We start from the raw sequence: 15932 nt of genomic DNA, 5'->3' as shown, positions 1-15932 counted from the left end.
AGCCTAGACCCAGACACTGGCAAGCTAATTTTTGGCCAAAAAATTGAGAGAGCAACACAGAGACTAGCTCGTGCTAGGGAAGAAGCTGATAGTGGTGTTTTCAAGCCCAACAGAGAGAAGGATGAATTGACATATGCCCTAGAGAATCCTGAACACGGTGGTCGAACAAGAGGCTATGGGGAGGTTCCGTGGCTACACATATTCCCAGCAGACAAGGATACCTACAGAAGCCGCCAGAGAAAGAAGGATGAGGAGACAGAATGAATCCGTGCATTGGAGCAATTTGTTGATGAGTCACGACAAGCATTGCTTGAATCACGTGAACGAGAAAAATCTCTTGAGGCAAGAATGCAGGAGGAGATCAAGAGGCAAGTGCAGCTAGCAATGAGTCAAATGCAATCGCAATCAACGCCGGGAGTCACCATTAGCCCCGTTGGTCAAATGAAAAGCAGTTGTGCTTCTATGGAGCTACCAGTTATTCAAGATGACGCTGGGTTGCGCTTCCCAGTTGATGACATTACCGAGCCTCTAACAACATGTGAGCTGCACATTCCAGATGGTAATAATGCATCAATCATGGTGGCTGTCGGGATTGTATCTCCAATAGACCAAACGAAGACACCAAGAATCCATGGGTCAGTTATTCAACCTGGATATGCTAGCGTCTCGGTCGATAGAGTGCTCAAAGGTTACAGCAATGTTCCTCTTGACATTGAAGACGGTGATGGGGAGAAGACACTAGGAGAAGCAGAGAAGACATTTATTCAATGGCGCAAACGCTTCATCATCATTCCTGGGGCGCCACCGCTTCCCCTACCTCACCCTAGGTACGAATGAAAGTGAATGAAATATTATTTTCCATTAATTTTCTATTGGCTTCAAAAATAATTGACACACAACTTGTTTTTGTAGCAGGGTCTCCCCCCAGCCTAGCCTAATCATTCATTTCCCATCTCATCACAGCGTCGCGGGGGGCGAGACGACTTCATCCCCACGGCGATCACCAACTCCTACACCGGCCCCATCGCCTCCACAACGATCTCCAACTCCTACACCGGCCCCACCACCTCCACAACGATCTCCAACGCCTCCACGCCGGTCTCCACCAACACCGGCCACATCGCCTCCACGCCGGTCTCCAACACCGCCCCCACCCCCTCCACAGCGACGCACTACAAAGACGTCTAAGGTCCCGGTGGCAAAGAAGACCCCGAGAAAAAGAGTTATTTCTCAAGAAATACTTCCTGAAAAGACTGATGAACAAATAGCAGCTGAAGAAGACAAAAAAGTGAAAGATTTTTTTATAGATATCAAAAACAAGAGTCAAGCGAAGCTTAAGGAGAAGCCGTACTTTTACATACCACGAGATGTGCTGAGGCAGAAGGTCGATGCTCACAAGAAAAAGATAATTGAACTTCGTAAGCCTTCGCCACTATCAGACTATGACCGCTCCCTCGTGAAGTCACATGATGCAGATAAGAAAAGGAAAAGAGCATCAGGGAAGGATGTCCCACAGCTCGGACAACAAAAGCAACCAATGCAAAATCTTGTTGTTGCTAATGAATATGGTTCCAACATAGAAGTCTGTCGACCAGACAACTCTGGAGAAGTGTCGGTTCAAGCCCTTAATGCTTTTTTTGAAGATACTGGTTTAACCTTGGATCAATTGACGGGCAAAGCTCCAATCCAGAACCTGGAATTTGATACCTGGAAGACTTATAAATATGGCAAAAGTCTGTACAACCCTGCGGCTCTGAATGAATTGGGTACGCAAATGTACTTGCTCAACAAGTGGTACATGCAGGCGTGTGGCAGGGGTGAGCAGTGGATCTTTGTCAGATTTAGAGACCATCATTACTTCTGTGGCGATGACATCTTACATATTAGTTTCGAAGAATTGCATCAACTATACCACATGGACGCTCTGGACAAATCAATCATTAGCTCCTTTTGTTTGTAAGTGATTCTTACTTTTATTTAATAAACTCACTTTCATGCGTACGTGTATATAATTATCCTCACATGTAACTTATATTTATATACAGATTCCAGATGTCAGAGCTCCAAAGAATACAAGACACCAGTGTTGGCTTCATTGATCCTTATATCGTATTCAAAACCGGTATTATTGTCAAGGAGCGGTGGGTATCTGAAGCACAGGAGAATATCATGATGTTCTTCGTGAAGCAGCACGACAAGACAACAATACTTTTCCCGTACAACTTTGAGTAAGTGTTAATAATAATGTAGTCTACACATTTTATGTAATATCAATACAACTTATATGCATGTACGTGTGTGTGTATAAACCAATGCAGGTTTCACTGGATACTCATTGTCATTGAGTTAAACTCAAGTCGGTTAGTAATCTTTGACTCGTTGAGAAAAGAGCGGGCACTATACCAAGATATGATAGACATTATCCAGGGATAATTTCGATCTCTCGCGCACAACTATTATTGAATAGACTTTGCCATAATTTATTAACGATCGTACATTATTGGTCGCACAGGGTTTGGAAAGAGTTTATTCGGCAACATCGCAAGGATTGCAAGGCACCACTTAATGTAGTTGAAATACCAGTAAGTTGTACTATATACACTTCTCCACGTGTTTAATTACTATATCGTACTTCAATTTACGTGTGAGATGATGAGAATAATCTTCTTCTCGTACAGTGGTGTTTGCGGCAGGAACCAGGTAATAACTTGTGTGGATACTACGTTTGTGAATTTATCACTGCGCACATAAAAAAAACTCCTAAAGATGTCCTCAGAGTACGTATATATCAATTTTTTATTTATTTTTAAATGAATATATATATATATATATATATATATATATTAATACTTTTTCTTTTATTTCAAATGCAAGACTGAATGGTTGAAACGAAGGGTCATGCAAAAAGACCATCTGAAAGCAGTTCAAGAGTCAATAGCAGGATATCTTCTAGAAAAAGTGCTAAATCCCAACGACGAGTTCTACTTTGATCCTAAGGAATAAATGATGTAAATTAAATGTTTATTGATATCGTTATTTTCGAGAACAAGATTATGAAAGTGTTGTATATATACATATATATATATCTATAATATATATAAGTTCATACTTTATTCGAATATAATAATGCTCGAGATGAGAATTAGATGTAATTATATGCGTGCGTGTATTTATATTAGCAGCGTAGAATACGTACATAAAAACATATTATATATTAAACAAATACGTGTAACTGAACTGAAAACAAATTAAACAAAAAAAAAAGAAAAAGAAAAGAAACCTTTAGTTCCGGTTGAGGTTACCAACCAGGACTAAAGGGTGCGGCCACCAACCGGGACTAAAGGTCCCTCTTTAGTCCCGGCTCGATGACCCGGGACTAAAGGTGACACCTTTAGTCCCGGGATCGTTGTTCCGGCGCGGTAACCGGAACTAAAGGCCGTTACCGCCCGAGACAACAAGTCCATTCTGTAGTAGTGTTTGTGTTTGTGTGGCCGTCTCTACTTCTCTCGCACTCACCACACATAATCGAGAATAATTGTTTTTTGAGCAGGTGACGAACAGGGCGACAGGGGCGAGCACGGTGGTCAGGGTGGTGGACGGACCAGTGCGACAATGGCGGGCTTGACCTGGACATCTCAGCAAATTGACACCGATGGAGGTGGCATGAACAACGGCCACCTTTCTGTTGACTACAATTTCGTTGATTGCCAAGATTAAAAAACAATCTATGCTCTTGAATCTCGACTGTAGGCACAACAGATCGCTTGTATATATAGTACACGTATGATGTCCATTTTATCGACCAGCTGCTGAATAAATCTGGAGAAACAGACCAGTGTAACAATAAAAGTACATGGTGATCTCGCTACACCGTATCTGAATCAAAACCTTGATAAGAAATCCATGTTTCGCTTATTATTGCCCACAAATTAGATCTCAATTCTCAATGCAAAATGTATCCATGCGTACGCATACTTATAGGCGTCTTGCTGTTAGCGAAAACATCGCCTACTACTGAAAGCACACCACCATTAAATCTTGCAATATTCGCTCCCACACATAGTCGAACTCAGGACCTGACGTGCTACTGAGACACTTATTTTACATTTGCACACACTCAACCCTTATGAACACACGTACGTAAAAACCTTACACCTATAAACATCTCTGAAGAACTGAGCCGGTACATCTTGAGATTCATGAAGTCACCAGGGGACGTCGCCTACGACTGAAAGCATAGAGCCATTAAATCCTGGAATAAATACAGGAACCCGAGCACCTTTGCAAAGTCGAGGACTTACCCGGATGGACATGTTCTGCCACAAGAAACCCAATCAACTGATCTTCGCACTAAGGCTCTTATAACTACTATAAGCTACAAGTCCTTTCACTTCATCTAATTAATTATCTATTGTCACCGTCCTAGAAAAAAAGGACAATTGTGGCGCCTACACCGTTGTAAGTGCACAATTTTTGGTTCCGAGGTAGCAAGACCAAAATGTTGCGGACCACATGCAATGCAGTTGGCACTTCATATTTCTATCGACAGTGCCTGTAGGCAGAAAGTACCAAACAATGCTTTAGTTGTCTCTTATTAAAAAAAGCTTTTCTTTTGAAGCTCACAAGATACATAACGTAAGGCAAAGAATATCCGAGTCTGTTGCCCCAAAAATCTTTACAACAAAAATGCACGTCCACACATGAATAGTTAGCATGTGACACCGGACAATGACAAGAAAAAAGAACTAAAAACCCAACGGTAAGATGGGACAGGGAGATATCGGCAGTTTCCATTGCCTGCAACTCTGAAATTTCAGGCAACCCATCTCGCCTCTCCTTTCCAGCAGCGTAGCCTAGACCAAGAGAGTAATGGCGGAGAACGGCGTTCAGGAACACCTGTTACAAGACGGCGATCCTTCTAAGATGCCGCCGCCGGGAAGGGCGAGAAGGTTCCGGCGCTGCCAGACGGCGCCTTCTCACAACGCCGAGCAAGGATCCATTCTCCAGAGACAGAACATGAGCCGGAAGGGCGGCAGCGGCACATTGCCGCCGGTGTCGCCCAATGGGCTGCTCACCAGTGCGCGGCCGAGGTTCTGGCTCGTCGGCATCCTCCTGCTCGCCTACCTCCTCACCGGGACTGCCGCGTTCTACCTCGCCATGGACGACATGTCCGGCGACCGCAGCAGAAACCGAGCGCTAGACGCACTCTACTTCTCGGTGGTCACAATGACCACCGTCGGGTACGGCGACATCGTCCCGTCCAGCGACGTCGCCAAGCTACTGGCCTGCGTCTTCGCCTTCGCCGGCGTGGCCCTGGTCGGAGCCTTTCTCAGCAAGGCCGCCGACTACCTTGTCGAGAAGCAGGAGGCGCTCGTCTTCCGCGCGGTGCACCTTAACCACGCCGACGACGCCAAGTCGCTGCGGGACATGGAGGCCAACAAGGTCCGTTACAAGCTCTACACCGCCACCGGCCTCCTTGCCGTAGTCCTCGCGTCCGGGATGGCATTCCTGATGAAGGTCGAAGGGATGCGCCTCGTGGACGCGTTCTACTGTGTGTGCGCGACGGTAACCACGCTTGGGTACGGCGACCGCAGCTTCTCGTCGTCGGCCGGGCGCGCGTTCGCAGCTGCGTGGATCACCGTGAGCACGTTGGTGGTGGCGCTCTTCTTCCTGTACGCGACCGAGCTGGGCGCGGAGTGGCAGCAGCAGAATCTGGCGCATTGGGTGCTCACTCGGCGAACTACCAGCATGGACCTCGAGGCGGCGGACCTTGACGGCGACAATAGGGTCAGCGCCGCAGAGTTCGCCTTGTACAAGCTCAAGGAGCTGGGGAAGATCAGCCAGGAGGAGATCTCCGAGTTCCTGGAGGAGTTCGACAAGCTCGACGTCGACCACTCTGGCACCCTCTCGTCGCAAGACCTGGCCATCGCACAGCCCGGATAAACCGGCAATCACCGGGAGGCGGGGGCCACTAACACGCAGCAGTGTTCCTGGCCAGGTGCGCTCCTTCCGCAGGATAAGCTCTGCGCTCAGTTTTCAGATGTGGCGGACATTTGCTCGCCAAAAAAAAAAAAAAAACAAAAAAACAAAAACGGCCATTTTTATAGCCGTGTTGCTGCCTTGCGGGGCGGATCAGGCTTCTTTACAATCCATCGTTGAATGATGATTTCATAGCGGGAAAAGTATATGTTATTTTGCCTCGATCAGCTATCACAAAAGTCAGATTTTCTTCCCTTAACTACAAAATTAGAAATAACATTTCCATAATATGCCAACTCTCGTAAACAACGCAACTTATATGCCTTTGAAGGAGAACAGACATCTTTTTAGAGCTCGTGGTCACAGGGACACTAAGGGCTCCTTTGGATGCTAGGCCAGAAAACCCACGTGCATTTAAGCCTCAAGGGGGCATTTTTCCCTGCACTTGCCACCCCTATCCCACTACGAGTCAGAATCCCTATCGGGAAAAGATTACCGGCTATGTATACAAATCCCAAACGCAGAGATTTCAGAAATGACGTTTTCACTACCACGGGTAAATTTAGTACTGATACATCCATCCATCTATATAGGGCAGAAATAAATAAACATATAAAAAGCATCAAGGCAATCTGATGTCTAGCAGATTTGATGTATGGTAGTTCATCTTGTTGGTGTATCTTGTCTCTTCAAATATCTTGCACACTCAAGCCTGCATCAACAAACATTTTGTCATCACAGAAGTTTTGAAACAATGATGAAAAATATCTTCAGACAATTGATGGTTAAGAAGATTGACAGTGGTTGGCACAATAATGTGTCGATCCGCACAAGCACGCTCGAATGGGAGCCGTGATTGATCGGGGACTGGATCTGCCTAGCTTCCGTCAAGTGGACTGACCCGAAAACCGTAGCGTGTCAGTCAATTTGACCTGCAATTGACAAGGAGAGAAAACCATAAGTAATTTAAGGCGGAACATGCCGGTATTGCCAGACAGTTCCGAATATACGGCAATGTGAAGGGAGATCGACTAAATAGTCGATTACATCATGCTCATAAGAGTAAATCAATTAAAGCTCATTAAATTGTGAAGGATAAGTCGGTAATCATGCATAGTAAATAACATGAGTAAAACATATTTTGATCAATGGCATAAAGATAACAAGATTAATCAGTTCATATGAAGCCAATGATTATAAACAACCGAATTCCTTTTATGCAAAAAGATTACAGTTCGTTGTTAGTCAACCATTTAATAAAATAAATCTAATGAACATATTAGATCTCCTCCATCACTATGTCGTAGAAATAACAATAGGCTCGATGACCCTAACTTATTATTAAAATCAGTGGGGCATGAGGCAGAATCATGTAGGTCGTAGCCTAACAATAAGATCATATGGCTAACATAACTTTCAACCTATCTCTACTTCAACGGTCTCATAACATGAACTGTATTTATCAAAGCATAATGATATCGGCTAAAACAGCCGATTCGGCATAGCGTACAGTTAAGGTCATACTCGATCTAGGGCAAACCTATCAACTAACGGTCTCCGCCCCATGGTGCTAACAGTGGGGTGTGAGGCAGAATCACAGAGGCCGTATTAGCGTCTAATAGTGGGGTGTGAGGCAGAATCACACAGGCTGTGATCCGTGAGCAGATTCCATTAACCGATAGATATACTCAAGACTTGATATACCTTAACCGCACGCTATGCACGATCAAGATTGAAATAGAACAGCTAATAAAACATAACGCATCGTTTAATGTATAGATTAAACAACTTAGATCAATAAACGACGGGTTAAAAAGATATAAAGCCGATCTAAATTAATCTCAATCGGACAAAGTGATATTATTGTAATTAAATAAATTATGAAAGCAATAAGCAATGTCGGTAACTTAATGAATCTACCAGGGTGCCACACCTAGATAGAGCCGATAACTAACCCTTAATCTAATTCATGCAATGGGGTGCGAGGAAAAATCGCACAGGCCGTACTTGAACTAAACAATGATCGATAACTAACTTGATCTATCGAGCAGTGGGGTGCGAGGCAGAATCGCAAAGGCCGTACAAGATAGAACAAGCCATGACGGTACTCACAGGCAAGCCACAGTGCACCGGATCACGCCAAACTTGTCGACTGTTGATGATCATTAAACTCTAAATATAACCATCAACTATTGCATAAACTAACATGAAATGAATCATAAAGCATAGTTGTTGGGTTTGATTCTAACGAGTTCCACGAGTTTTGGCGTTCTCACTTGCTTTGCAGGGTATTCAAGTTTTCACTATATAAAAGTATCTCAAGTGATGAAATGGAGTGCACCATTGCGAAGAGCTCGTCGATATGATCGAAACGGACCTATCGTTTTCTATATTTGGAGCCCCAGTGAGAAAGATATCGAATCCGCGACGGAATCCAACTTGGGAAGACTCTAGAACACACCGCAGAATTCCACAGCTTTGGTAAAACTATATTCTCCAGGGACTAAAACAGGATCTAGAGAGGGAAGAATCTCAATACGACACGATTCGTTGTGCAAACCGGACGAACACCAGCAAAAGAAGCATCTAGAAGGCACTAGAAAACCGCTCGCCAAAGATGGGCCCGAGCCACCACAAAAGTGGACCATCCGGCCCAGTCCAGAGGCCGACCGGCCTGCTACGGTGTCCAAGTCTGCCCCGTTTCTTGTGGCGGCGCACCACCGAACTAAGCTTCGCATCTTGACCCTTGATTAAGGTCGGTTTGATCCGAGGGCTCTGGTGTGACGCTCCGGGCTATATTAGCAGCCCCAGACCCCCTCCCTGAGGCATCTATCATTATAGATTTAAGAGGCGTCTCTCGAAAGGATGATCTCTCAACTCCAGAGAATTAGGCCTAGACTTTCCAATGTAGTAGATTAGCTGTAGTTGAGAGTTAGGGAGAGCAGAGCTGCACTCCGGTTTTGGAGAAGTCTTCAGAGATTTGGTAGTCTTTGTATCTACTCTTTGTAAGAATTATGCTTTATATATATTTATCTTCTCTATTTACTTTTATGCAATTTCATATGTATGATTAGTATAGTTGTTACATCTTGGCATGGGATCTCCGTTCGTATTGAATGCTCTAGTTATAGTACGTAGCTAGAGTAGTAATCCGTAGTGTAGACATGGTGTATAGGCTATAGGTTACCTAAAGTTGCGCCCAATCCCACGGATAGTTGTGGCAGCCCCAGGGGTGACAGCTCTGTTAGGCCTTTATAGTCCACCACGTCCGGGTTGGTGTTTTCGTAGAGCTTTAGACAACCTTCTCCCAACTACTCTCTTCCTAGTCTTTTTCGAGAGTTGGAAAGGGCCTGCTGCTCCAAAGTGTTATTGTGTGATCGTTATACCTATCCATGCTTTAGTTATTATAGAACCAAATAGAGAAGTGTTTAGGAACCTTGATCTCTCCCGTTGTCCTCTCACTTTAGCTAGCTACTCATTTACCATGAATTCTCCTTTCTGTGCTATTATATCATATATCATTTACCCCTGCTTTAGTCTAGTTGGTTTACTAAGTTAGTACCTGGAATACTCTCGGTAAAATGCTACAATGGTGTTTTGTGCGCTTGCGGAATCCTTCATAATCTTTTTGCACTTAATAAATACCAACAAGCATTTTTGGCACCGTTGCCGGGGAAGCAATTGGTGTAAAGATTTTGATAATGATCTTGAGGTATGTTAATTTAGTGTATCACTAGCTTTAGTAGGATTACCACTTGTTCTGTTGAGTTATGGAATAGACAGGACAACAGATGCTGTTTCGACCTTCCGGCAAGCTTCCACAAGAAGAAGAAATATTGAAGAACCCAGGGAGCCTGAACATTCATGATCCATCGTCAACGCTGGAACCCTTCTATCTCACAGGTTTGTGTATACATATATATTTCTATCCATGTGTAGATTGGAGAAAAGGTCATCGTCACAAGAATTCAAATCACATCTCAAGTGACGAACATAGATGCTGCACTACTCACAAATCCCAGCCATGGTAAGTATGATCAAAGGTGAGGTAGTCTTGCTCATGAACTTTAAAATTGATGAGTAGTTATCTTTTCAATTCTTGCATTCCACTGCATATTTACTTTCGAATAATCCATGCATCCACTCCATTAATTAGTTCTCTCATCAAATCCACAGCATGTTTAAATGCTTGCATGTTTCCATATCATTTGCATCTAAAAAAGAAAAAAAATCCTCACCATGATCATGCTCTTTCATCTCTAATTGAGTAAATCTCTTTAGTGTGCTTTCATGCTGTAACACCCAGAGTCCAAACGGCTCAGATCCACTCTGCACGTTGAGCGAACCACACCTACCACCATCCCACTTACGCTTTCATCCTCGCTTCGCGTAAAAGGATTAACCCGGGGATGGTGGGATGGACTCTAGAAGTCTTATATGTTGGTCTAGCCCAGCTTAAACAAACAAGATGAGACTAAACTCTCCACAATATCTCATAACATCCACATGGGCCACCATGGGCCAAACTCCAAACTGGGCCAGGTGTGACATACACCCCCCCTCAAAGAACTCGACATCCTCGTCGGCCCAACACACCCACAACTGGGCAAACGATGACCAGGAACGTTCCCCTCTTAGCACACGCGACGGTGTGCCCAGTGCCAGCCCATGTGCCATTGTCGTGCACTCCGCAAAGCCTACACGCGCAATGAACCGCCATGCTCGCGCCCCTAGCCTGCACACACCCATGGCTGTGAAGGTCGCCTTTGATACCATTTGGAACACCTAGAGTCCAAATGGCTCAGATCCACTCTACACGTTGAGCGAATCACATCTACCACCATCCCACTTACGCTTTCGTTCTCGCTTCGCGTAAAAGGATTAACCCGGGGATGGTGGGATGGACTCTAGAAGTCTTATATGTTGGTCTATCCCACCTTAAACAACCAAGATGGGACTAAACTCTCCACAATATCTCATAACATCCACATGGGCCACCATGGGCCAAATTCCAAACTGGGCTGGGTGTGACACATGCTACCTTTGTTTATGATAGTATGCTTTGGTTTGGAAGTACTACATGTGTACTTCCATAGGCTTTTAGATTAAGCGTGGTGCTTAGGTTAAAATATCTTCCTTAATTAAATTAGACATAGAGTCTAGTTTGGTTATTGAACTAAGAATTTGCTTGTGTAGACAATGGTTATTTTGTTGGACTAACCCTTGCAGAAAATTCTCAATATCAATCTGGGAAAGTCCTGAGATGAACTCAAGAAGCAAGGCTTATAATGAACTCTAAGAACTTCGCGCAAAAGACATGGCTCATTCATCATTGGAGGAAGAACTAAAAGAATCTATGCTACGCATGTTCATGGTTTGGCATGAACGTACCAGATCACCACTTCAGTGATGAAACAAAGAAGGAGACGAGAGTGCCACATGAATGATCTACAACAAAAGCACTCACTCAAAGGAAGTGGATGAACAAAGCGATAGCCATGACCAATATTGAAGATAACCTAGCATTGAGTCTTCCCATGTTCAAGCTAGGCTGCTGATAAGAAGCAGATTGCAACTCACCTCATTAACCAATCTGAGATCTGCTCTCATCATCTTCGAAGACATCATTCCGCATGTCGGCAAGAAGGACAAGAATGACAAGATGCCTCTTGCCACTTCATCATGACATGCATCCTTGTGTCAACAACATCAATCATGGTGGACTGCCGACTATGTCTCATGAGACCATGAACAATCACAATTGCAAGATGATGTCCTTAAGTCATTGGAGATGAAGCTTTCATACAAGTACCAATGAAGTTCCTTCCTTGATCATCAAGACGACTGGCGTAACAACTCTTCGCCATGCCACTAGAAGACAAAGACCATCATGGAGGAATTCAAGTCTGCATCTCCAATGAACACCATTTCATTGACCAAGACTCAACGAACATCAAGAAGAGGTTGATGAAAGAAGACCATGCGGCTGTCTGTATCTCTAGGATCAGATAGTGCAAAGAAAAGCTGAATGCAAGGGAGAGGTCTTGCTCAACAAACCTAAAATCATGAGCCCTCACCGACAGGTAAATCGGTATTTATCTTATATTTCGCTTAAGTTATGAAAATACAAAAAAATATGGACACATGAAGGTCCAACTATATATAAAGAAAAATGAAAAAAATGTGAGCACATGAAGGCTCATGCTTAGTAAAAAAACACATGTTCCTAGGATAAGTTCCCATCGGGTATTCTTGGTCACTAACTATTGCAGGTGAAGATTTAAGAACAAAGGATGACCAAGGTCTGAGGACATGGGAGCTACAACACACTCTGATGGATGTTTCAACACTCATACTTGACCCTAAATGTTGAGCGATAGCAAGGTTCAAGCTTGGACAAAGAAGGCCGATAACTCCTCTTATCCAACAATGTTCTTCCTCCTCTCAAGATCCCATCGCTCTGCCACGCTGGACAAAAAGATGGTGTGACAAAAGGATGTGGAAGAAGTGCAACATAGGAGAATCTTGTAACAGAACCGACCAATTATACGAAATTAAGTAAGAAAATCACCCGCCAGAGCAGACGATTTAGCAAACTTAAGCCCGTATAACTCGATAGTCCGTGAAATCACGAAGGATTTCAAACCAACTCACATACCAGCCAAGATCATAATAAGTTTAGCGGTCACCATCACGTATTACATAAAAGTTCACATCACAGGTACATCAGAGTTTAAACATAGTTATTACAATACGAGTTCAAATAGAAGTAGCGGAAGCCATTTGTTCAAAACCACACACACTCACACGGAGCTCAAGTACTGTGCTAGCTGATGATCATCTCCAACAAAAGCATTAGACGAGACATAAGGAATGACCATGCCCATGGTCCTAAGCATCACCCATTGCAGGATAAAGGCAGTTGATACAGTAGCCGTAATACATCTGCCCATCTGCAACAAGTGGGAATAAAACCCTAAGTACGAGAAGGTACTCAGCTAGACTTACCCGACATAGCCAAAAATAAAGTGACACCAAGGATTATGAAGGGCTTTATAGTAGGGTAGCTGACTCATTTGCAAAAAGGCATTTTTAGCATTTCAAAAACATTTCCAAAAGCATTATTGTCAAGTTAATTATTATTAACCTGTTGACTACATTTGCACCTATACTAGAGCAAGCATGTGATTAAGCAAATAATGATAACCACTGATCATTAACAACTTCCATAATGTCATATTCATTATAACTGTCCAAGTGTTCCATCAACATTACTACGATGAAGTAACTCAAGTCAAGTGTTCACTATCCAGTGAACGATGGTGATTCGAATCGATTATTAACCAGCTGGTAATTTATTCCTTACACAAACCTCACTCACCCGCTAAAGTGAGGTATCGGTCACCGAGTCAACTATCCAGGAAAAATCTTGAGTTTGCCAGGAACCACATGTACCCGGGGGCCGACCGACTGCCTTTCGGTCTTATCATCGCGCCCTCGTGTCCTACCACACCTGCTCCGGTACAGTGCGCTGCGGGCAATCTACTCGGCCCGAATAATCTCCCAGCTTCACGGTCGAAAGGTACTTTATTCGGCTAGCTAAATGTAAGGCATGCATTCAACATGACCTGAGGCCCAACAATGGTCGGTCCTTAATCGACACAGACGGAAAGCACTACAGTCTAAAACCCTGTAAGTCTCCGTCCGGTCTCAACTTCAAATTAACACTTAGTTATACCATGACTTCATAGTTATCCGAGCAGATCCAGATAACCACCTATAGCTCACAGGTGATAGGAAATCACCCAACTTCTATCGGTCTAAGCCATCTAAGCATTGACTCGACTGCGGATACCAGGGTAACAAGGATATAGTATAACAAAGGTGAACAAGGTATAATGCAGCAACGGTTGCAAACAACTCCTGAACGTAATGCATCAATTAAAGTAAAGCATTAATTAATAATCGCAAACCGGGGAGAAAAATGCTCCGGGGCTTGCCTCTCTCGAAGGAGCTCGGACGGTGATCGGGGCACTCTAGAAGTTCCTCAATGTCCTCCTCGTCTGCTTCGGTCACTTCTTGCGGCTGCACCTCGAGCTGCTCCTCGGGCTCCTTGGGTATGACGACCGGGCTGTTAGTTTGCGATCCTGTATGATGCAGGTGCGTAAGTGCTTATGCAAAAGGTGCATCGGATGAAATGAACACAATGAATGTGCTTGCATGCAAGGTAGTCAACATCATCCTAGAACATGTACTACAAGCACATGTCATCTACTGCATTCTCTTCTACTACTAATATGATAAGTCAACACATCTCATTAAATGCTTCAAAGATACACCAAAGCTTCACTAATTTCTTAATCATGCATAAAGCAACATTTGATTAAACCCTAATTAATAATAGGTTTGAATAGCAACATCTATTTTTATAGCATAGAAAAATCTTAGAAAATTACCATAGCACAGTACTACCCTAAGTAGTCTACCCTTAAATTTTTATGGCATTTGGACAAGTGGATTAGCCTACACAAAAATGACAAGCTATGGCATAATTATGATCATGAAAATACTTTATACTGTGAAAAGTGTGAAACAACAGATGTAATATTTTTACTATGTTCTATATAGTAAATAATCACTGCACAAAAATTATCACATGCATGTTTTATACAAATTTTGCTCTCTAGCAAAAATAACAAAAATCAGCCATTAAAGGCACTTGAACTACATCTCATAATTTTTCTACAGGACATGCCTGGAATATATTTTTCCTAGGAAGTACATTACACAAGAAGAGTAACAAACTTGGAATCATATTTTTCTGATACATATAGGATTTACTAAACATTTTACAAGATATCAGCAATATCAAGAATTAAATAAAGCTCTACATTAAAGTATCTCAAAAATGACATGCAATATTTTTATCATGTAGATCTGGTGACAAGGAACACAACAAAATTTGTTTCAACAAATTTGGAGCCATTTTGAGCAAGTTATAAATTCCAAAAGCATTTAAATAAAAATCTGAAAATCATTTCTTAAATCCTTTCTGAAAATCCATGTTCAAAACTGCTAGATCCACCCGGCTTTCTACCCAGGCGTGCATCACTATGGCTGATAGTGGCCCCCGCAGGTTAGCTAGCCCCACCTGCCAGCCCCTGAGGCAGAGGAGGCTGCGCTGACCGACGTGAGCCCACCGTTGGCGAGGTGGCCGGTGACGAGGTCACCACCATCATGACCACCTTGCCAAGGCGGACACGGCCGTGCAAGTGGCAGGGTCGGAGGATCTCGAGAGTGAGCTGGCCAGTGGCCATGGCAGCGCGGTGGTGTGGCCCACTGACGGTCGGCCATCTCCGACCGGGAAGGGGCGTGAGAGGTGGCGTGGGAGCTTTACCGAGCTCGTGCAGTGCTCATGCGCGTGAAGGGAGAGCGAGAAGGAGGACGGAGGGGCGAGGTCCACGGAGTGGAGCACTTCGGCGAGCTCAGCCATGACTCTGGCGAGAGATTCCCAGGGAACGGGAGCTTCTCATGGCTTACCGAGGCGAGCATGAGGTGCGCGAGGAGGAGGCGATGCTCAGGGCAAGATGGAGATAGCTTAGGCGAACTAGAGCAGCCGGAACGGCCAACTCCGTCGAGCTGCTGGTGTGGGCGGTGGCAGAGGCGAGCGCTACGGCTGCTGCTGGTGCTGGTGGAGGCGAGAGAGCGAAGTGGAGGAGTGAGGAGGAGCACAGCGCGGTCGGGCAGGTGTAGGCGCGACAGGAGGGGCGCGGGGCAGGCCGGTGGTGCCCGCGCGGCGTGCTCGCCGGCCCATGGCGGCCACACGGCGTGCGCGCTCTGACGCGGCCGGGCGCATGCACGGTGGATGGGCGCAGCGCGTGGGAGTAGGGGCGCGGTGCGGAGGCAGGCTGGGCCGGCCTGTGCGGCTGGGCCGAAAGCGAGGCGGCGGCCCA

The 15932-nt window shown here is 44.6% G+C and overlaps 1 protein-coding gene across 1 annotated transcript; it reads left to right on the top strand.

The window, feature by feature from the left end:
* Positions 1 to 4679: 4679 nt before the first annotated feature.
* LOC136509502 (two pore potassium channel b-like) lies at positions 4680 to 6143 on the top strand. The gene has a single exon (XM_066504278.1). It carries the CDS (start codon positions 4870 to 4872, stop codon positions 5941 to 5943), a length of 1074 nt encoding a protein of 357 aa, XP_066360375.1. The 5' UTR covers positions 4680 to 4869; the 3' UTR covers positions 5944 to 6143.
* Positions 6144 to 15932: the final 9789 nt, after the last annotated feature.

The sequence above is a fragment of the Miscanthus floridulus genome, chromosome 15 (genome assembly GCF_019320115.1).
Source record: "Miscanthus floridulus cultivar M001 chromosome 15, ASM1932011v1, whole genome shotgun sequence".
NCBI classification, from domain to species: domain Eukaryota; kingdom Viridiplantae; phylum Streptophyta; class Magnoliopsida; order Poales; family Poaceae; genus Miscanthus; species Miscanthus floridulus.
The sequence above is the reverse complement of the archived record's forward strand: the minus strand, read 5'-3'. Positions and strand labels throughout refer to the sequence as shown.

What these genes read in the sequence shown, in the direction of transcription:
- LOC136509502 (XM_066504278.1), top strand. Translation starts at nt 4,870, where the DNA reads ATGGCGGAGAACGGCGTTCAGGAACACCTGTTACAAGACGGCGATCCT.